General features: G+C 43.6%; 1 protein-coding gene across 12 annotated transcripts in view; it reads right to left on the bottom strand.

The window, feature by feature from the left end:
• Positions 1-12,519: 12,519 nt before the first annotated feature.
• BRSK2 (BR serine/threonine kinase 2) overlaps positions 12,520-23,242 on the bottom strand; it is a 303,532-nt gene continuing 292,809 nt past the window's right edge. For 3 of the 12 annotated variants that reach the window (XM_053946173.1, XM_053946174.1, XM_053946177.1), the window contains 2 exons: positions 15,792-15,856; positions 12,520-15,119 (listed from right to left, as the gene is read on the bottom strand). In XM_053946173.1, coding sequence (XP_053802148.1) covers positions 14,667-15,119; positions 15,792-15,856 — 518 coding nt within the window. In that variant the 3' untranslated portion in view covers positions 12,520-14,666. Of the gene's footprint in view, positions 15,857-23,242 lie in introns of all 12 variants that reach the window. The other 9 variants (XM_053946176.1, XM_053946178.1, XM_053946180.1 and 6 more) reach the window with 4 other exon arrangements.

Genomic DNA, 23,242 nt, shown 5'->3' with positions numbered 1-23,242 from the left:
GGCTCAGGTGAGTTGCTGTTAATATAGTGGTCAAGAGCACTCCTTCCCCACCATGTCCTCCTGCTGCAGCCTCCATGACAGTTCCCTGCACTAAAGTCTGGAGAGAAAAGCAGAGGTCAGCAGAAGGAACAGTGCCATTGGTAAGGCACCTCTGCTGCTTGCCCTGAGAGCACAGTAAACAAGAAACTGAGAGCAAGAAACAACCACTCAAACCCAAGTAACTTCTGGTAATTCACGATCTTCCTGTAAAAATGCACTTGCAGTTGTGTTCGCTAAAAGACCATTTACTGAAGCATTTTAGCTGAAGCATTTGAGAAGTGTTTGACTTGAACAAGAGGCAGTTAAACCCTGGAAAGACTGACCTGGCTCCAGCTCTTGAGTTTCCAATCACAGCACAGTGATGCCTGTGTCAAACAAAAGGGGGGCTCCCCATTGGAGAACTGGCAGAACCTCGTAGCAAGTCTGGGAATGCACGTGTTGGCTCCAAGCAGCAAACAATTCAGCTGCCAGGAAAGCAGTGCAGTCCCACGGTACCTCTGGAAGAGCCTGCTGTTGTTCATGGCAGCTGTCCCGGCTTCGCTCTTCAGGCTTTTGCTATTTCTGAAAGCACGGGCACTTCATCTGCTGGGGTAATCGCTTTATATTTTACAAGCAGTTAACAAGAACACAAATAATGAATCCTATTTTAGTGTGGCCTATTTTGTTGGGTTAGCAGTGGGAATAAGGAAAACACTGAATTGGCGCCAACACCAATGTTCTTCTTGTCCGGACTGAATGTTACTGTAAAGCTCAGCCTGAAGGCATCCGAGGGTTACTGAATTACACTGTAGAAACTTCAGATACAGAGGTGCCACTAAGCCTTCAGAGCTTCTCAGTGACTTCCTCCCATGCTTGGAACATGTCATCAGTGCCCACACTGTCAGCACTGAGTCTGAATTCATCTGGGACTAACAGGCTTAGGCCTTCTAACACTGATGAAATTATCATATTGTTGCTTTATATATGCTTTGTAAATTTTAAATATGCTTTGTAAAGTGCTGTCAGAACAACAGAGACAACTTAGTTACCCTACATTCAATGCCACCCTATCCCCAAAGATCATGACCATACCATGGTTTGAGTGTTGCTAAATAAATAAAATACCACAGAAAAACAGCCAAACACTACTAGAAAAACACCTTTTTGAACCATCTAGGCACACACGCTCTCACTCTGCCATACATGCCTTTGGCAGGCCTTGCCTTGTCAAACTCGGCTTTACACCTGCCACTGCAAAATCCCTGACCAACTTCCAGGCCTAAAACCACAGCAAAGCAAAAGCTGTTACAGGGCCGAAGTCTTTCACTTAAACCCAGCAATTGTCCTGTGTGTGTTTTGGGGCATCCTGTTTGTGACATTTGGTGTTCTGCAAACACAAGTGATGTGCTGGAGAGCTGAGGTTGAATAAGTTTATAGCATATATAAATTTATAGGGTGAATTTTTCAGGGTATCAAGTTGAAACTTTCCCCTATTTTGTCATTATCCCTGAGTCTTCGAGGCTGCAGCATCTGTAGGCAATCTAAGCCTCAGCGCCTATAAATGAAAACAGAAGGCAAATAATTTCTTTATCCACACCATCTGGAGTGAACACTAGCAGGTAAGCAAGGTAGGCAAGGACCAAAGTCAGCAGCTTGTGTCTGGCCATTCAGGGAAGGGATACAGGAACAGTGCCACCGTATCTCTTGCACAAACAGTCATGTGCAACTTTAACCGCAAGGGAATGAAGCTGTGTAGAGATCAGAGGGGCAGCTTCACCCCAGCACTAAGAAAGGTCCTGAAGTGGCAAGCTGGAAATTGAGTCGGGCATCTTCTACTTCAACACAGCAAAATCAGAACTATGCCCTTCTTCCTTGCTTGGGAATTGCAGAAAGTTACAAGTCTCAGATCCCACAGAGCACACTCATTTTATATGTGAGTAACAACCTCTTCACCAAGAGCATTAAAAACTTTACCAGAAAAGAACACTTTGTTGCCGAGATGATCAGAGGAAGGACAGAGGTGGTGCTCAGGTACTACCAGTTCTGGCCAAATGTGCATGCGAGGATGCTCCTGGAAGTGATCAGGGGCTAAAGGTGGATGCTGCCAGGTAACAATGAGCTCCTGCATGTCAGCAGGACACTGCAGGACTGCCACAGAAACAAGCCATCCCATAAAAGAACAAGCCAGCTTTATGAAGCCTGCTAAGCATGCTGATCTCATCAAAGCCACGCTTCACCCAGCAAGCCTTTGCTCACATCCATCATGGAACTTGTCCCAGCCAATCCTTAGCTCACCATTTCAGCTGTTAACAGAAAGAACTCAAATCCAGAAATACTCTTCCATTATCTAAACTGCAGACAGAGGACTAGGTGGTTGTTTTGTTCTATTCAAACCTACTAAACACATGAAGGCAATGTTTGTGCCTGTAGCACAAATGGCAACATCAGGCAGCTTAAATGTAGTTCTATTGCCCTGTGGCTGTCAATAGCCACAGCACAGGGTTCCGTGTGGCTGAGTTATCTATGCTGCTGTGCCAGTACCAGTGCCTGAATATGAACCCAGTACCTGAAGGATTTCAAGAGAGATCTGGTATCTTAACGTGATAAGCTGCGTGCAGTACAGCAAAATCTTTCCAAATGAAATGATATGAGAAAAACACCAAACAGCTGGCAGAAAACCCTCAGTGTCCTAATGGGGTCTCTGTTCTTTTCATGGACAGGACTGTTCTGGTTGTAACAGCTGACGTGAACAATAAGACTTTTCAAAGCTAGGTTAGCATGTGATTCGGAGAAAACAGAAATTGTTTTGGCCAAGCACTCAATGAGAGAACACTCAGAGAGCTTTGTCTAGCCAAAAAAAAACCAAAAAAAACAAAAAAAACAAAAACAAAAACACAAAAAAAAAAAAAAAAAAAAAAAAAAAACAACACTAGCTAAACTTGGTTTTATCTTGTCATCTGCTAATTATTTTCATTATTTCTAAAGAGAAGACATTCAAATGCTCTGGCACTTTCCCACACACCACCAGTGCAGGTAGTTCACATTCTCTCACAAAGTAGTACAGGGTCCTTCACATAAACCACCTCCTTCTCCTTTTAATGCTCTGGGATAATTCAAAAGGAAGAATACAAAGAGCCTGGGCTAGACAGGCTTTGTGCTCAGTGGAGAGCAACCCTCTGCAATATCAGCTCAGATACAGAGAGGGCAAATGGTACCTCACAGAGGATTTCAGCTTCTGTGAAACCACTGCTTCAACCTGACATTGGTAAGGCTTAGAAGACACCTGCCCTGAAGCAAGTACTGCCCTCAAGGACTTTGAAAGGAAACCTAAACAGGGAAAACAAACTGGTCCTGGGCACCAGCCACTAATTTAGCTCCCACTCTGATCCAATGGAGTACTCCAAGGTTCCCTACAAAAGGCTTCAATGCCAGTGCAGGAGATGGAAGTGAATCCCCAGTCTAGGAAAGAGAAGAAAGGCTGCACAGCTCTTCAGCACCATGGACTCATCCAAGCCTGCAAGGACACACAGTGGTTACAGAGTCCTGTTCTGATCCTTTGCATGTGAACTGAATTTCTTTAGGAAAGGCCTTTACTTAACAGCCCTAATTCCAAGTAGATGAAATTTCCTAAATTACATGTTCCCCCCCTCTTAATTGCACTTCACAAAGTATCAAACACAAAAACCTGATTTCCATAGGATTAATTCCCAAAACAATTTCAAGGCATATTCTTGCTGTTCCTTAGCATAAAACTTAGGTAGAAGAACTACCTCTCTCATGTCAAATCTGGTAGACAATGAAATAGCTCTTAATACAGAATTAAACCCATTAAACAATTTACTTTTTTTCATAAGGACAACCCTGTGCTTGGCTCTATTTAAAAAGATAATCCAGAACAGGAAAGTGACATTGGATAATCCAATATATTTACCTGAAATCTATGTAAAACCTGTAACAGAAAGAATTATGTCCTTTTCAGACAGGTTTACTGACACTCAGTAATTTAGGAGGGTTAATTTGAATCCTTGTGTCTATAAAACCTGTCTTAGCAGGAGTAAATACAAGAAGTGGAAGACAAATTGTGGCTGAAGACCAGCTGCACCCACTACAGCAGGAGTGTGAAAACTTCAGCTACTTTAAGAACATTTTTGAGAGAGCACAAATAATAATAGACATGTTTGAATAATCTTACTGGTTTAAAACTGATTTAAACTGGCTTAAGCAAAATCTACAGAGCAGGTGCTGTGTTGTGATGTCATCAGAGCATCACAGACCCAGCATGTGAGGATGGGTAGTTCTGAGCAAATATTAAAACAAGATATGCATCAAGACCTCAATAACATCATTGGTGATTCATTATTATACCAGTGATATGGTCTGCAGAAGAGCAAAAAAGGTTTTTTTTCCCCTTGAATTGGCACCTATTGACCCAAAAAGGTTTGTGCGTGGACTCCCTCATTTCACTCCCAGAGGATGACATTAGGAAGTGGATAGCAGGAAGGTTAGTCAGGCACTGCAAGCCAGCATTTGTCAGCATCCTGCTGCCAAACAGAAATTTCAATTTGAAGCCAAGACACTTGGGAAGAATCTCTACGCAATCAGTAGGGCAAATGAAAGCAGACACACAGTTCCCAGCTGGACAAGTAAAGCTCCTTCCACAGGAGATTTTCAACTACAAAGCCACTACTGGAGTTCAAGGCTTAAGGCAGATCAGTTCAAACTCACACAAAGTCAGCACTGAAGAACCAGAAGACTGCAAGGTGTCACCTGAATCCCAAAGCCTGGTCCCAAGCAATTCTGTGCAGCACAGAGATCCAGGACACATTTGTATCCTGCCCTCCCACCTTTCTTCTGCCTGCTTCAAACTAGTACATTGAATTTAGCAACAAGATAACAATCCTGTAATGCAAGTTAATCTTGTGGTGTAACTACTGCTGAAATGTGAAAGCACAACAAATATTCCAATCCATCAAGGAATTTTGATTGGATTAGAAGCCTTCTGTGTTCCATCATAATCTCCCTGATGAAGGCCAAAAGCAAAACTACATCTGGAGAAGAGAGATTAAAGCCCCCATTAGAACTGTTTAATTATCTGTTATTACTGGATTAACATTCATTTCTGATCCAGGTGCTTCTCAGATAAAGAGCTCAGGTGCTTCATAACAGCACTACTTTATATTTCAGTGAAAATCTTCTGGCCCAAGAACTGAAAACATAGGTTCTTTTTAAAGCCAGGGATCAAAAAATTAAGCTTAAGGAAGACTCCATCTGCCTGTCCCTTTTTTTTGCCTACCCCAAATTTTTGAGCTGCTGCCTGATTTCAACCAGCCTGGAAGACAGGAAGGAGTTTTGATTCAATTAGAAAGTTTTCACAAGTTTTGTAGGAACAAGCAACTATTGGAATGGGAGAAAGAGCCTGTAAATGAGCCCCTAAATTCCCAAGTAAGGAAAAAATTGCAGCCTGTGCTTCCATGTTACTTGATGTCAAAGAACCCTTATAAGAACAGACACTCATAAAAGTCCCCATAGACAAAGGGACAGAGAGCTCAGAATCACCCACAAATCTCAAATGGTGTGATTCTGGTTTCCAAAAGGTGGGCACTTGTTTTGCTGCTTGCGAAGCTGGGACAGCCTGCATGACACAGAGTTCCTCTGCAGTCTGTCAGCTGGCAGATACCACACTGCATCTTGGGGCTATCCCACAAGAAAGACAATAAATGCCAAAACAACTTTCCTTTCATTAACAAAGAAATGTAGCCTTTGTAACTGAAAAGAGCTGAATTGATGTGCTGAGAAATGAAAAATCCTGTCTTTGGGGGCAGGCCCCTGAGGAGGTTTGCTGGTTAATGGAATGTGCTGTTGCCAGGTAAAGATCTGGATGCAAATTTCAGCCCAAGCCACTGAGTTCCTTTGAGAGAATCACTGAATTGCTCTTCATCTCACTTCCTGAAGCTGTATGACATGGACAACAGATACCTCTTTTCCTTCTCCTTATCTGTCACACCTACATGGGGAAAGCTTATCCCTTGCTGCAGATAATGAAATGAACAGGGCTAATGCCTTCATTAATATTCAGCTCTTTATTAAAAAGATCAGCTGGGCAGGGGGCCCAACTCAGAGCTCGCCCCCACTGTTGTAGCTTTCCCAGGTAGCCAAAAGGGAAGGAGGCGTGCAGAGTCTGTCACTCAAGTCCAGAGCAGCAGCTGTGCCTTCTCCTTTCCTTGTGGCACACTGGTAGCCAAAGGGTGAGGAGACGTGCATAGTCTGTTGCTGAAGTCCAGAACAACAGCTGTCCCCTCTCCTTTCCTTGTGGCAACACCAGGAAATTCCCTCTCTTTGTTTTTGCTTCCCATAGCCTACTCTAGTCTAGCCTTTTGTAGGCGATGGTGACGGGCAAAAGTCGATCAGGGGACGTGTGTCCCTCTTCCTCAGCTAGGGCATTTGTCTAGCCCCCTCTACCATGTTTAGTTCTTTATTTATGGGTATCTTTATCCCTTAAAAAAAATGCTCCCATGGTCCCAAGGGTTTTTTATTTGCATTTTAGTCCCAGAATGGCAGCGTGTGTCTGGGAGGCAGGTTATCTCCAGGTAGTTTAGAGAAAACAAACAGAGCAATTAGCTAATTCACATTTCAATATCAGTACTCAGCTAGAGTTAGTAGTTGTTTCAGTGTTGCCATGGGAACTAGGAAGGCCCTGCCCGTGTCCCCGGGCACTTTGTTCATTACAGGTAACAGAACAGACTCTTGGTTTTTGCGTGCTATTGAAACATGCCTTGGTAATATGCCACGGTATTTATCTGTCCAGGCTGCTGTGGCAGTTGGCTCTACTTCACCTTTCCCTTTAAGCAGGACAGGGCTGTGTCTGGTCCTTCCCCTCCTGCAGACTCGGAGGTTCAGCTGTGACCCTGTCACACCAAGTGAATGCTGTCATGTCTCTGCAAAGCTACATGGAAGCTACACAGGCTGGAGAGAGGCATATCCACCCCTCTCTCTCCTCCTCTCCTGCCTCTGCACAGCACCACTGACAGCTGGCACATGATACAGCTTGTAAAAGTCTTGGGAAGCAAACAGAAAAAGCCAGTGTCTTTGCTGCCCTGTCCTCTCTGAGGAAGGGCCTGTGTTCTAGACATTGTTCTCCATGCCAGATAATCAGCAGAGCATTGTACAAAGTCCAGCACCAAAGCTCTCTAGCACAACTGCCTTGTCACCTCACACAGCATGTAGTGGGTGACACCATATTCTGTCTCTCTACAGGATTTTTGCATACTACAAAATGTTTCTCCACCTCTCTCTTGTGGAAGACAGAGCAGCAGCAGCAGAACAGGCAGACTGGGAAGTTTATGTTTGTGCAAAATCCATGCAAAACACACAGTTTGTACTTCCAAGTGACACCACAGCACTTGATTCTACCCATTGCCACTCACACTCAGGGGCTGTGGTAAAGCTTTCATGTTGGACTGACCAGTCCTGCTCTGTGTGTTCTGGCTGACTCTGTCCCTCCCCCCAGAGATGGAGCAGGAAAATGCAAACAGGAACTGCATGCTAACTCAGCCTGGGGACAATGAACCAGAGACCAAGCTCAGCTACAGACATGGCTCAACAAGTGGTGAGCCCTTCCCATTACAGGGCAATACACCTTAAGGTGACAAAAGATCTTTGTTCCCCTTTCCCAAATGAGATCCTTTGGCAGCAGTTCTCCTCATTCTGCCTAACATTCTGTCAGGCTCTCCTCTTTCAACCCTTTTGCTAAAGTAAATTTGCAGTGCAACTCCACTGAAACAGAACATCAGGGATGTATCTGTGTTCACACCTCTGTATGAACCCACAGGCCACACACTTCCAAATATATCTGGCAGAACAGCTTCTAGAACTATTCTTGTTTTTTAAAAGTAAACGGCTGCAGCTGGCCCTTGTTTAGGTCACTAACCAAAAACAAGCCCCACAGGCTAGCAACAGGATAAAGGCTAAAGCTAGTGCGTCAAACTTAACTAAAACTGCACATAGCCAGGATCAGAGTTTAGTTCTAAAGCCTTTTTTTTAAGCCCTTCTGTAAACACAAAGCTCTACCTACTCCATACCCATTTCTGTTCTTATTGTGCAACTTGGTGCTAAAACTGAAGGCTCTTGGGCAGAGATAACAACTTCCTACACTGCACTTAGGCACAGATCAGGAGCCCTATGGGAACTGGAGCTCATGAGCATTCCCATAAAGTGAAGGGAGGTCTCAGCCAGGATTACAGCTGTTAGCTAGTCCTACAAAATGATGCCTCAGGTTTTAGCTTTTATATTTTTCAGATTCTGTACTGCTTTAGTGTGTACTTCTGAGCTGCATATTAGGGGATGGTGAGCATTCTTCACAGAGTAGGTATACAACACAATTCCTTCTCTAGTGGGGACCAAGGACAAATGATCCAAATCTCAGGCCCAAGAGCATAAACAACGGTGAACAAGAGAGAGAAAAACAAGAAGAATGGGACTGCATAACCTAAAGCTGTAATTGGACAATTAACTCCAATATGCAAATGAACTATAACTTATAAAAGTGTGAGACCCCATGGCTGGTGGTCCATTTTGTGACCATTTTGGGTTCATCTTGGGTGTAGCCCTGGCTGGGCTCCTGGACTGTCCAAGGTGTATCCATTGAGGCCTTCTAATAAATACCTACTTTATTCTTTAGCTCCATCTAGTCTCTGTTCTAGGTCAGCCTTCACAAGGCTGCAAAATGGCTTTTCACATATCACCAAAGTTAATATCCCTAATGTAGCTCCAACACATTCCCTGATACATCCTTGCACCTAATTTTGAGCAGCACAATTCAATAAACCAGACCAGGACTATTGAAGCCATTTGCTTCAGACAGGAGAGAAAGCACTACCCCAACTGTGCATCTCATAAATAACAAGACTTGACCAAGGCAATTGTCACAAACAACATACCCCTGGAATCTAATTCCAGATAACTCCAGCTGAGTCAGGACTGCCTTGTTTCAGCTTAATTTCATCCACTCTGAAATCTGATTTTCCTTTGAGAACAAGGATGTCCCACAGAGGAACTATCCAGAACAGACACTGCAATTTGAAGCCACTGCCTCAATGTGAATACTTTTCAAGAGCCTATGAGGCCTTACAGCAAACACAGCTGCTTTTTCTGACAGTTCTTCTAGAACCTAGAAGTGCTTCCTATACCAAGACTTGCTACTTCACTAGACCAACCTGTTTTCCTTCTCTTCTAGACAACACCAGGAGAAATGTGTCCCATTCCCAGGGCTGGGCCAGTTCTACCTTCCAGATCCAGGAATATCCACACTTGGCAGAAAGTGTTCAACAAAGATCAGGTCAACGAGAAGCTGTGGAGCAGAGAAATAAATTTCTCTCCTCTCCCAGGCAGCTGTTTCTGGAACACGCTGCCCAGAGATGCTGTGGAGTGCCCACCTTGGAGGCACAGCAATGAGCAGCAATGAGCAGCCTGCTCTCAGCACGCCCCTTCCAGCCTCGCTTCCAGTGTTGCTTTGTGATCCACGGGTGGACCTCTCTGCCCGGACAGAGGTCGCTGGCTACACCAGAAGCACCCACCCTGGATGCAACCAAACTCTTCCTTCTGCTAATGCCGTTGATGAAAACTTGTGTCTCCGTTGACCTTGAAGCTGTGTTATCTCCTTTGGCTGCCAAAAAGCGATAATAGCTCCTGACAATGGCAAGAGTCAGCGCTGAGCCGGTGGAACAGGAAATCCCATTTCTCAAGCACTTCAAAGCCTGCCTGGCACAGTTTCTCTCAGCAGCAGTCAGTGAGATTACAGCACTAAAAATAACCCCCACAATAAATTGTGCATTTAGAAGAAGAAAGGACTTGCCCACAATGTGGGCTTCCCTTCCACTTGTGGCCTCGAGTTTCCCCAGACAGCTGAACTACCACGGTTTTGTTCTCCAAATTAAGCAGGAGCTGCAGCTGTTGAAGTGGTTGGTTTTAAATAAAATAAGAAGATTAAAGGGTACAACAAAGAACTAAGATACTTTCCAGTTTTTAGACAAGTGTCTATCTTCCCTCCCTGTTGTTTTCTATAATGAGAAACTCAGCTAAATCTCTTCCTCCCCAAAACACTCTGCCCTTCTCAGAGGAGCTCACACACAATCGGTTGTATACAGCTGAAATGAAGCAAAGGTAGGGGGACCAGCCCTGCAGACTTCCCTATAGAACACAATCCCTATGGGCATTCTGCTGCGCTATTTCGGAAAACGTCCGAGCCTGATGGGTTAAATGCACTGTATGAATCACCAGGAAAGAAGGCATACCTTGTAACAGAAGACACAGAATTAGCACTACCTGGAGGCCTCACACAGTTTCATTGTCCTCACAAACGCCGTTTTTGCCTATGCCCAGTGAGAGCCATTAAAGCTCAGTCATTTGCATTCGATCACTTCCATTAACGCCAGCCTGACTACCGAGGAAATTGTCACGCATTGTTGCAAAGCTTGGACAACTTGCATTAGTGCTCTCTAACACAACCAACCTCTTTCTCAGCCCCCAGACTGAGATTTACCCTCCTGACTATGGGCTCAGCTGCTCATTTGATGCATATACCATCTATTGCTTTATATAGCACGTGTCAGATACTGGCTCAATTAAAAACTGTTCACCTTAAGCACAAACACATTTTTCATGTAGACATTCATCTAAACTAACATCCACTTGCAAAATAGACAAATGGAAAATGCCAACTGGAGTATTACACACTTGCCTTGTCATCAATTTACTCCTGGAAGGTTCTACGCTGCATTGCTTCACCCAGAGGAAATCGGACAGATGAACTTTTAAACACAGGAAGTTTTTTAGCTAGAGTCCAAAGAGCTAAGCTCTCCAAGAGAACCAAAGAGCTACAGAGCTCAGAACCTTGGCTAATGAAGTGCAGGTGGCACAGCCCACAGCATCTCATCAACCATCACCTGCAATGGGGTTTGGATGAGGACAGTAGCCCCCACCTGGCAGCAGAGACAATCCAGCTACCTCAGTCAGAGAGGCAGACCAAAATCCCCAGCTACATTTACTACTTGATTTCAGATTTAAGCTATACAATAAAAAGGGTGTTTTGTGGACAACAGTTTAAATAGAAACTCAATTTGGTCAGAAGCACAGCCCCTCTTATACACTTCAAATGGCAATATGACACCATGTAGTAAGTGACTGTGTTAGAACATGGCCAAACAAAAAGGCAGAATAAATGTGGGCAGGCCCTAAGTGTGAGGTCCTCCACTTTGCAAAATTGTTATTTTCTTCTTAAAGCTTTTGAAGACCATAATTAGCAGTACTGGGGATGCTAATTATGCATAGTACTGGAGACATGAACAGATCATAGAAGTTAAATCTGATTTCTTAAATCCGATTTCCCCTTACACTGCAGCCCAACACATTCTTTCACTTTCAGAGATGCAAATGTTGTACACCTACTTCAAACTGGGTTTCCAGTGCTACAGAGACCAAATTCCTGCAGCACTTGTGATTCTCCTCAACTTTTCATCTTCATCAGCTTCTCCCCTCCAGCTTTAGCAGCCCAGTGAATCTCCCAGAGACCCTATAAACACTCTGGCTTTTTCCTAGATGAGACTGTATTTTGTATGGTTGCTGCTTGGGCACTGCCTGGCAGGGCAGAGGCTCCCCAGCCATCCTCACCTGAGGCTGAGGCAGCACCACAGAACCTTCCAGAGGGTGTCCTCCTGCCTTCCCTCCATAGCAGGTGGTGCTTGCCCCTCACAGCCTCATGGTGGGAAACCCTGGCTGGCCTGGCCAGGGCAGCTCTGGAGAGGGCACATGAGAGGGGACATGAGGGGGACATGTCCGGAGCTGGCCGGGCTGTGGTGCCAGGCCAGGGTGTGGTCAGGGCCAGTGCTGCAGCTCTGCTGTGAGCCCAGGCCTGCCGCGCTCCCCCAGCCCTGTGGGAAGCACCTGCTTTTCCTGGGGATGTGCCAGCCAGGGCAGGGGAACTGATGGGTGCAGCGACAAACCCAGAGAAAAGGCAAGGAGAGCGAGGTGTGACAAGCCAGCAGCCACATGGGTTGTCCAACCAACCAGCAACAAACGCCAGATCCATACATGCCAGGAATGTACCTGAGCAGATTGTTCAAATGTATGTGACTGTTTCAGGCAGGGAGGTGCAGAAATCCTTCCTACAGCTAAATCTGGAAGCAATGTGAGAAGCTCAGGTTAGAGAGGAGAACAATCACAAGCAGCCATAGTTTTTGGTACAGTGGTTTCCATCCAGACCAGACCTTGCTCTGAAATTTGGATGAAGCTTTTGGAACACGCTACAGCAGTGAGCCAGGCCCACAGGGTTGAGCTGTCCTTGTTCCTCAGGCCCTGGCGTTAGTTCCACAGCCAGGAGGACGCTGCCTTCCTTCAGCTGCCATCTTCAGCTCCTGCAGTGCAGGAGGCCACACCACGGAACTTAGTGGCTCTGACACCGGCCAGGAGTTTGTTTTCACGGACATAAACAGGACACTCAACAGCTGGTATCTTTACTGAATGAATTTATTGGTTTTTGAACTAAAGTTGCTCACAGTTATTTAACAAGGGATACATCAGATTTTTTTGTCCATTTCAAACCATTAAATAATGTCAGTTTGTGTCTGTATATGTGTGTGTGCGCGAGTGTGTGTCTTCAAAGTACAAAATAGGAAGGATAACAAGAGGTATTGCTTTCATTTATTCTTATATCTTGTGTAAGTAATCCCCTTCCTGCTTGTACCACATGGGTTTTGCTGATATAGGTATTTTTAAATTATTATTATTATTATCTTGTATTGAAATCCCAGCCTTTTGTAGAGGTACAATGTAACAGAAGCATCAAAATCTATACACAAGGGAAGAGAAAAGAGGGAAAAGAAGGATGGGGGTGATGGGAGGGGAGCTCAGAGGAGAAGTAGAGAGAGAGCAGAGGCAGGAAAGACAACGAAAGCAAAAGAGACTAATTTACAGCAATGTCATGCAATTAAAACTGCCCCCCTCTCCTGCACCCTTGCCTTCCCCCCTCCCCAGCCATCACCCCCTGGTGTCTGACATGCACACAGCAATACAAGAGAGAAAAGTTTAAGAATAGGGAAAAATAAATAAATAAATAAATAAATAAAGCAAAAAAAAAAAAAATCTCTCCCATTTGGGGGAATGGGGAAACAGGGCAGAAGTCAAAGGTCTTTGCCCCAGTCGTGTCTTTAAAAATTCTTTTTAATCTTCAAACCTATGTACAAGTAAAACTGGTCGAAGAAGGGGAAAAATTATTAAAAAAAACCAACAACGACAACAACAACAAAAAATAACTCATCCAACATTATAATTAAAAAAATATCTTGCGATACAACATACACCCATAGGAACCCAACGAGCAGCAATCAAGGGTCATAAAAGAGCTGAACACTAATGCTAAGCCTACATTCTTAAAATCTCAGTCAAGAAATACTTCTCACTGTGTTTTGTCTTCCACGTGTAAAACCACATTTTTTTGTTTGTTTAACCTTTGAGCTTGGGCCAGAATAAGTTACACTTGGTCACATAACTCTTGAGGAGGAGGAAAAAAGGTGGCAATTCTTCTTTCTCAAAGTCACAAAATGAACACTTACAAGGTTTCTGTGTCTTTTTCCCCCTCCTCCACAAAATAATAAGAATCAATGTTGCCTCCACACAGTTATTAAACAGAAGATATATCTAACAGCTTATTTTTTAAATATATATATATGTATATATAAATAACCAAGACCTAATAACTGAAACACAAAAAAAAGTCCCCATCCACCCAATCCCACCCTCCTCCCTTTCAAAAAAAAAAAAAAAAAAAAACAAATCCAAAACAAAAACTTTATAAAAATATCTTGCAGTAAATTTTAAAGTTTACAGTAGCTTCATGATTAAGTCTCCCATTGCCCTGACTTCACCTTGTCTCGCTCTGATGAACCAAGTGCCAGTGATTTTGCACACACACACACATACGCACAGAGGAAATAAAACCCAATATAAGTCTCTTTTCTTCCTCCTCTTCATCTTCTTTTTTTTTTTTTTTTCTTTTTTCATTTTTTTTTAAGAAAAAAACCACCCAAGCCAACAAATGAGACTGGTAACTTAAAGAAATAATAATACTGATATCAATGCGGCACTAGCAACACAACAATTGCCTCTAAATGCAGGGTGTGGTGGAGGATCCAGCTGGTTGAAGAAGGTCCCAGCGCGGTGGCACAGTGGCAGGGAGTTGACAGGTGGGGAGGAAGGTGTCGAAGGAGGAGCAGCAGTAGCAGCAGCAGCAACTGTGCCTGGTGATGGGAGAGACAGTCCTTGGCAGGGTCTTGTCCCTCTTCTTTGCTACCAGAAGTTGCCTTTTCCCTAAATTTTAATGTGTTGTTTGTATGTGTTTATTCACTGAACCCCCTCTCCCTCCTATGTTTACTCCCTTCCCCTTCCAGCAGGTTAAAAAGCAAAATGATACAGTATAAAAAAACCAGTTTGTGTGTGTGTACATATATATGTATGTATGTATATTTATACATATACACACATATATACATGTATATATAAAAAAAGGGGGCAAAAGAAAAGGAAAAGGTGGTGGGGAGGAAAAAAAAATGTAAGAAAATCCCGTGATGAAGCTCCCCAATATTGTCTTGGTTCAACGCTTAGTTTTGAGTTGCTCCTGGCTGGTTTCTGATGAGAACGTGCTCTGGATTCATGGAACACTGTGCTCCCGCTACACCCAAATCCTTGCCCACACCCTCCCTCTCCAGGCTGCGTTCACCTGCGCGGACAGAAGTTGCCAAGGGTAAATAATTCACTCCAACAATTTGCAACCTTCTTTGAGCCCAGACTCTGCAATCCCATAATTGAGCAGATCTCTCTTGTGGAGCACCAAAAAAGAAAAAGAGAGGGGAGAAAAAAAACCAGGCGTGCACTGGGGAGGTGACTGGGGAGAAGTGGGGGAGAAGCCCACTTCCTGAAGGGAGAGGGGAGGCTGGGAACCTCAAACAGGACTGGTCCTTGGACAGTCTACATCGGTTGCCTTCCATCAACAAGTGTCCGCAGAGCACAGAAGGTGAAGCCGTGGCTGACATGTTAACTTTTCGGGATAATTCCTGGTAGCAGAGCGGAAACAAGTGGTGTCGTCAGAAACACAGAGAGAGCATGAACAGAACAAGAAACAAAACAAAAGAAAACAAAACAAAACAAAAAACAAACAAACAAAAAAAAAATCAGGAAGGAGAAAAAAAGCAAAACATTCAAAAAAAGGGAGGAAAAAAAAAAAACCAATTGAAAAAAACCACAACCCAAGATCTGGTGAACTGGGTTTGTCATCTGTGCTACCTTTTCTTTTCATTCTTTCATTCATTTGTTTTTGTGTTTGTTTCTGAGATATATATTATATATCATATATAAATATATATATGTATATATATACAGTCATTCCTTCATACAAAATTTGTCTATAGACAGTTTTGTACTGTTGTGGCAAGGTATATACATCCTTCTAGTTTAGAGGCTAGCTTGCTAAGGAATATTCTTTCATTCTTTCTTGCTTTTTTTCTTTTTGTTTTGTTCTGTTTTCTTTTTTTTTTTTCTCTAAGTTATTTAATTTTTTATGTGTTTATTTAAGGTTGGTCTTGTAGGCCGACTGATGAGACCATCTTTGCCTTGTCTTTGCCAGCAGGGTACTTATTGTCTCCTCTAGACCCATAGTCATTAGAACCGGAATCGCTCCGCTTGCTGTTTGCGCTATGCTTGGTTGGCGTGCCGGGGGGATGGCTCACCTGCCCGTTCTTCTCGTCTGAAAAAAGTTGTTTAATTACGTCAAAGAAGTTACTCAATGGGCTGCCTGGGTACACAAATCAGAGGAGACAAAAAAAGAAAGAAAGAAGGAAAAAAAAAAAACAAGAGGGAAAGAGAGAGAAAAAGAGAAGAGAAAGAGAGAGAACAAACAAACAAATGAACAATGGGGTTTTTAACGAGAAGAACATGATGAGGAGATCCAGAGCCACGTGCGTGGGGGTGTGTGGGGGATGAAGACAATGAGCAGGAAGAGTGTTTAGGATGGGACACCTACAGAAATAAAAAACCTGGGAGCATAAAGCACCTAGGGGGAAGCTCCTAGTTTTTTCCTGAGTGAGGAAGCATTGCTATCTCACCTGGCAGGACACAGTACTATGTGATTGAAATAGGTCAGTCCATTACTAGGATTCACTTGGCCACTCCACATAGAAATGGCAGTGACTGTAATGCTGGACACAGGCAAATCCCATCCTGCTCCTGCTGTTACAAACACAGGGTATTTCCATGTGGCTGCCCATTGATGCTTTACTTTGCAGCCTTGCTAAGCTCTCTGTCTACACCAGGCATCAGGTTTTCCATGCTTGCATTTTATTTCATTTTGAGTTTCTCCTTGCCACCCTGTCATGACTAAGCCTGAAGCACTTGAGTGGTTCTAGGGAAGCATCATTTGGAAAATGAGCTATGGTGGAGATGAGTGTTGCCATCTGCATGCGTGGTCTGTGGTTTACACTCACAGGCTTCTAAGCACCTTCAGATCCTCCCTAAACAGGTACCTGGAAATGAAGATGCTGAATGTGGAAGCAGGCTGTTATACATCTGCCTGTTTCCGGCAGGGTCAAGACCTACTACCTCACTGTCCTGAATTTATGCTCTCTCCGTAACACAGCCCCCATGGCACCATCATGCATTCCAGTGCAGTTAGGAGCCAGAGGGAGGTAGAGCTGTGTGCTACTGGAACAGGCATCTCCTTCAGCCAGCCCCTAGATCAGGCTGCAGTGTTAACAAGGACTGGACATGTGAATACAGCCTTTTGTGCCACGTGGGCCTCCAGGAAGCACGGTTATATGCTCTCAATCTACTTCTGTGTTAGAGGGTGTGCAGAAGGTCATACCTGAGGAAAGGCTCTGGGGTGCTACTGAGGGAAAGGGACCAGCTACTTCTGGAAAGGTAGCCTTTGTTTGGGAATTTCTAGTCTCCTTTCATTTTCTTGGATTGGGGGATTAATCTTTATCAAGCATAGGAGGGGTCACACTAAACTCCTTGAACATGGATATTGAAGGTGTTTTTTATCTGATGTACACCATGGAGGTGATGCCTGATCATTATAGCCCCATGATGGTTTTCTCAATATTGGGACTGTTGGCTCTACTGTCCTGTCAAATTCAAATAACTTCTATCTCCAGCTCCTGGAAGGAAATGGTTTTATCTGCCTTCCAGTGTGGTAGAATGCTGTGAAGAGTGGAACCTTTCTGTCAGGAGCAAAGGGCTTCCTCATAGCAGAGACTGGTGGACACTGGGGGCTTGGTCAAAATGCACTTCTCTTTAATTTCAAACATAAGCAACCCAGTAACTACAGCAGGCAAGTACCTTCTGTGCACAGCAATTTGAGTGAAGAGCTTGTTGAGTACTTTCTTGTTCTCTAATGGAAAATGCGAGACAGACATCATCGTCTTACACAGAGAAAGAGGAAATGCACAGTATTTGTGCTTTGCAAAACTGAATGTGTTACTGGTTTTTGCTTGCCCTATGCAAACCAGGTAGTGGCTGCTTTCCCCTGCTTGTTAATGGGCATTGAGAAAAATCAAATGACTGGTAAATACAGTGAAGAATCCTATTAATCTAATTCATTCCTTGACTTCCTGTGCCTGCTGTTTTGTGGTTAATGTTCTGCTTGCCCTGCTTCTGTCACTCAGTTACACTAAAGCTAAAAGCAACAGCCTGTTGTGAGTTTCTGGAAGGGCATCATTCACCCAACTGACTGAAGCCTAAGTGATGGGCACAAACAACCAACCAGGCAAAGCACATATCTCAATTTCCAACTAAGAAGAGAAAGGCTTTCACTGAACTCAGTCACTTTGGGCTCAGGCCTCCCTGAGCTCCACCTGTATGCATGTCCCTTCCACATGCACACAAATGCTTGGGAAAGGATATATCTGTTCCACATCTATGACTTCTACATCAGAGATTTCCCTAAGCTTCCCTAAAACTGTTTTCGGTTTGTGGGCACACACATTGTGCAGACTCAATTTTATCTACTCAGACTCACTTCTACTTCTTTTAGTGGATACCATTTTTCAATGAAAAGAGAAAAAAGAAAGGAAACACTCAGCCTTGAATGCAGGAATGTGGGCGGATCTGGTTCTCAGGTGGCTTTGGACCCCTCATCTTCATAAGCAAATGGAGTCAGCAGAAAGAATGAAAAAGAGCACTGAAAAAATGCTGGAGAGGAAAAGACTGCTCGGTTGGGAGAAAAGAGTAGGGGAATATCTCTAGTTATTCAGCTGAGCAGTTTATTTAACAAGCTTAGAGGTAAAGTTGAGGGCAGAGTAAGCAGGGCTCTGCAGGAATTGGGAAAGTTTTTTGTTTTCATATAGACAGGAACAGTGACAAAAGTACAACTTGCAAGAATGGAGCAATAAAACACTTTAGAAATTATACATCTTGTATTTGCTGAGTCCTGATACAGGACTTTTAGTCATCCTACTAAAATACGCAGCCCATGTTTCATCCACCCTTTCTTCTCCCCATGCCCTATGGGCTTTCAAATGCCTGGAGATTTATTGCAACAAAAGTATTTAACAGTCTACTTTTCTTTGCCTGTATCACTACTAGATTCCTTGCCATCATAATTTTTTAGTTAAAGTTTTAATGGGAGTAAGAAAATCCTTAAGGATGTTTAGAGAGCTACTGAAAACTAAAATAGGCCATTTCACTAACCCTTTCCTTCCTTTGCCTTTCGTACTTGTAATTAAATAGTAGGTAATAATGCCCTCCTGTCCTGGCAGTCAAGGAAAATCTGATGCTGGGCTGGTGTTCACACTGCTCTTTGGATAGACAAAGAGTCCTCACACTTTTACTCTGGAGATACCCAAGAATGGGTCAGCTATGCTGGGAGCATGAAAATGGTGCAGGGTGTTGTTCCTGTTAGTTCTCAGTTCCCTTTGAGGTTATAATCCAGTAAACTTGAAAATGCAGGTGATGATGGATTAGAATTGGTTTTTCAGCAATCTTCCATGCCTAATGTTCAGTGCAAGATGTGTCATAGGCTCTTACACCTGTAAGTCCATCGGGGGAGCTCAAAAAGGCTGCCTTTCTTATTTCACAAAGTGAGATGACATCCCATTTCCTCTGAACAGGGATGAAGGTTTGGCTCAGTGATTCTTCAGAATATCGCTGGTGTTTCATGCACAGACTAAGGTCTTCTTTCCCCTTGAGAGCAAATGTTCATCAGCACAGAGCAAATAAAGTGTAAAGGGTAGAAAGGGTGAGAAACTGAGAGGAGGATCTTGGGCAGGAGGGGCAGGAGGGGAGGCTCAGAGCATTAGGTTTATGTCTGTTAGGAGGAGATGGGTATGTGCAGTTTTGAGTTAGACCAAGGAGGTGTTTGCTGCAAGACAGGAAAGGGAATGGGTTTGAAAACAAGCACTGAAGCTTATGAAAGGGTTTTTATTTATTGAAGGGGTGCTGAGAGAAATATATTTATGGAGAAAGAACTGGTTTGGGGCACCTGTGTGCAGCACTGTCACAGCCAAATATGAAAGAAGTCAAAACTGTGAATGGACTTGAATACAAGCATTAAAAGGAAGAAACAGGGCTAGAGGTAGACACAAAAACATAGAAGGAAGCTGGGCAGGCAGTTTGCACCAACCCTCACAGTCCTCAGTATTTCATTTGCTGTTCTTAGGAAGCCTGTCTGACACTGACCTAACCCCAGTGGTGTCACCACTTTGAGAAGCCAAGTGAAAATGGAGCACCCAGGTAAGAGAGGAAGGAGAAAATAAGGGGAATCACTCCAGGCACCACAAGTGACACCAGGAAAGGATGCACCTTGCAAAGACCCTGCTCTGACCTTGTAAACACCCTCACAGAACATAACAGGAGGTGGTGAACAAGCAGCTTCAGGACAAGCCTGGAGGCTTCAGTTGCTGATTAAAGTCTGCTGTTTTGTAACATTTTTAAGGCAGTCAGATAAGGACTCGGCCCTCTTTTCACTGCAGCAAATAGCAACATTCCCATTGACTTCAAAGAAGCAAAGCCTGAGGCACTTCCTTCTCCTGTGAAACCATCTCTCTGAAGCCTATGTACTGTTTATGCACTAATCCTTGTGGTGCTGAACACAAAAGTCGCACAAAACAAATATGCCATCTCTGGGATTATCCTCTCTCTTTTCTTTCTGTATAGGCTGAGATATTTGGGGTTTCTGCATGTATATATTGGGCTTTGGGAGAAAGTGACTGGGAAAACATAGGTCTCCAGTGGGAAGAGACACCTTTTCTCTATCTGACTTCTCTTACTTCTTTTCCTGTTACTTTCACATCCTTCCTGATTGTCTTTTGCCTGCCTCTGCTACTGAAGTTTTCTCCCTATACTCATTCCTTACTCCTTAGCCTTGGTCTTTTTTATCCCTGGGTTGCTCTGTTTTGATAGCAGCTGTGGTTTCAGTGAACCATGTAATGAAAATCCCATTTCTTTCATGTAAAGCATTAAAACACTCCTTAATGGGTGATAATCCATTTCCTTTCAAACCCATTCTGCTACTTTTATAGAGTTCTAGTCCTCTTCGTTAAGGCATTTTTTTGGTCTGTTTGCTTGGTTTCTGCTGGCAGAGTACCGTCTGCCTTCATAAACAAATGATTTAAAATACAGAACTCACTCCAAGAGTATATGCAGTGAAAGGGATGACAGAATAATAAAGTGGCCCATTCCTCTTTGTTTAGTTGTAGACCATGTAGGAGTCACCCTCCAGACTGAAAAGTCCCTAGCCCGTACAAATCCAAACCAGGCAGATACCTCACTCAGCTCACTAACTACTGATGGAAAGTCCAGGAAACAACTCCAGTTTCTTGGCAGGAAACCTGAAATGCAGCTGGAAAAGATGTTTCCAGAGTCCTTAGACTCTGCTAGTAAAAATGCCAATTGAAAATGGTGTCTGCAGGAACAAACTGCAGAACTACTGCAGAACTGAGGAACTACTCAAGTTATCACACAGCACTGGCACAGGTATCCATGCCATCAGCAGGTGGGAACTTCCAATTGCTACTCTTCTGGGCAGACCTGAACAACCAACCTGACATTTAAATGCTCTATAACCCATTCTTGTTCTTACTCCCCTAAAACATCCCATTCTCCACTGCAGGAGGGTGGCCCAATATTTGTGTCTAGCATCCAGAAGGCCATTCTCTGTCTTGCACATTTTTTCTCTCACTCTCATAAACACACAGAGAAGCTGAGATCCAGTTCAGCCTCTCCTCACAGTATTACTGAGACAGGTAGCTCTGAAATAATGAATTAGGGAATGGTGAACACAGGCAGCAAAGTCCCAAAGGGATGAGGACCATTTCCTTGCTGCTGCCTCCTGCAGAGCTAAGGCACAAGTAAGGAATCAGAAACCAAACGTGTCTGTTACTGATGAAAAGCTCTGGCCAATCCAGCACCACCACGTAACACTCAAAAAAGGAGACATGATGATGGAGAGGAGGGAATCATACATTCATTTGGACAGCTGGTGGCACTGAAAGAGCAGGCAAGGATAGTGGTGGGATGAAGAAATGCCAGATCCTGTTATGGAGTCATGCTTTTCTGGCAAATTGGCTGGTAAAGGTCTAAGCCCATTAATTTTTTGTATCCGCCTGTCCTTTTACACAGATCTGCCTGCACAAGTGTGTGCTGAGAGGGGAAACTGATAACTCACACCCATAAAGCCCCAGCAAATGACAGTATTGTTGCTACCCATTCTCCTAGAGATTTCTGTAGCTTTATTCCTATGTTTTCTGCCTATTAAAATGTCAGAAATGTATTGGCACTTAATAATACAATTTTGATCTTTCCTTCCAGATGGATGTTCACATATTATGTTATGAGTTTCAAATTCTTCAGCCTGTTCCTAAAGGAGACAGATGACCTATGCATGCTGGTGAAATGTTGCTTCCTCATTTCCACTGAATAAGTCACTTCAAAAGATGATTTAATCTTCTGGGAAGGCTATCTCAAACTTAGCTTAGTACAGCAAGCATTTCCACGTAGCTTCCTGGAACACTGGCTATCATAAATATCATATCACCGTGATCTCAATTAAGAGTGAAATATCTGTGTTTTCTGTATTAGATATTGTTACAGAGAAAGAGATCTTGTACTGCATAGTAAAAATCTAACCATACGCATCAAAATAGGATCTGACATGAATCAAATAGTTCAATACATCTGGATAAACTTTTAGTGCCAAGCTGCCTTTTTTGTGGCTACTTTCTTCTACAGTGCAAAAACATGAGGTATGAATTGGAACATAAATGTCTCCCCAACACAACACTAGACTGAAGAAATACAACTACAGTATGTAGGGAGTCAGCCATTCCTTTGGACAGCAAAGGATACTGGCAGAATGGGCAGGGATAACTGGTAAACCTGGCTTGAACTCTTTAGAACCATTTGACTTATCTTGTTGTGATCCATTGTGATATTGTTGTGAGACATTTTGAATGAATACGTGATCTCTCAGGTGGGTCTTGTTCCTTTTGTCTCTCAGCTGGGTCACAATTTGAACTGGAGAGTCAGCCATGCTCAGAAAAACCAGGAGCCAGCAGATTCTTCCCAAATGTTAATAAAACCCCTTGTTCTGACCACCTCACGGTGTGGCAGTGCTAACAAGAGCCTTTCAGCCTTTCAGCTGGGAGGGCAGCGTGTGCTTTTTTCCTGCAGGTTTTGATACCAATATTTCTGCCAACGATTGCAACTTTTTGGCTGCAAATCACCAACCTCCTCTTCCATCAAACAGCTACTTTCAGAAGTGGGATTACTCTAATTAATGCCAATATGGGTCAGGATCACTTCCAAGAACACCAAGTCCAGGTATTTGCTGCTGTTACTAAACACAAGAACACACTCTAAATGAGCACTCACAAAGCTACAGGTTGCAATTGCAACTCAAATGTGATGCAACCAGTTTGAAACTACAAAATGTTTCCTAACTTCTCAAACAGATTGGAATGCTACTGGCATGGACTTGTGTCTGTGATTGACAAACTGTGACTCCTGGGAGCTACGAAGAGAAGCCTTTACTGCAGTGTGGTTCTCTGTGTGCAGAGGACACCTAGCCATGGCCAGCACGATCAGACAGCTCTGAATAGGAAAAATGTCCAGTCCTAAAGACTGGAAGCAAAAGATCTGAGAGAGATGCATTGGTGAGATATGTAAGGCAAGTGGATTTGTTGTGCTT

This window comes from Vidua chalybeata, chromosome 6, assembly GCF_026979565.1.
Source record: "Vidua chalybeata isolate OUT-0048 chromosome 6, bVidCha1 merged haplotype, whole genome shotgun sequence".
NCBI lineage: Eukaryota > Metazoa > Chordata > Aves > Passeriformes > Viduidae > Vidua > Vidua chalybeata.
The sequence above is the reverse complement of the archived record's forward strand: the minus strand, read 5'-3'. Positions and strand labels throughout refer to the sequence as shown.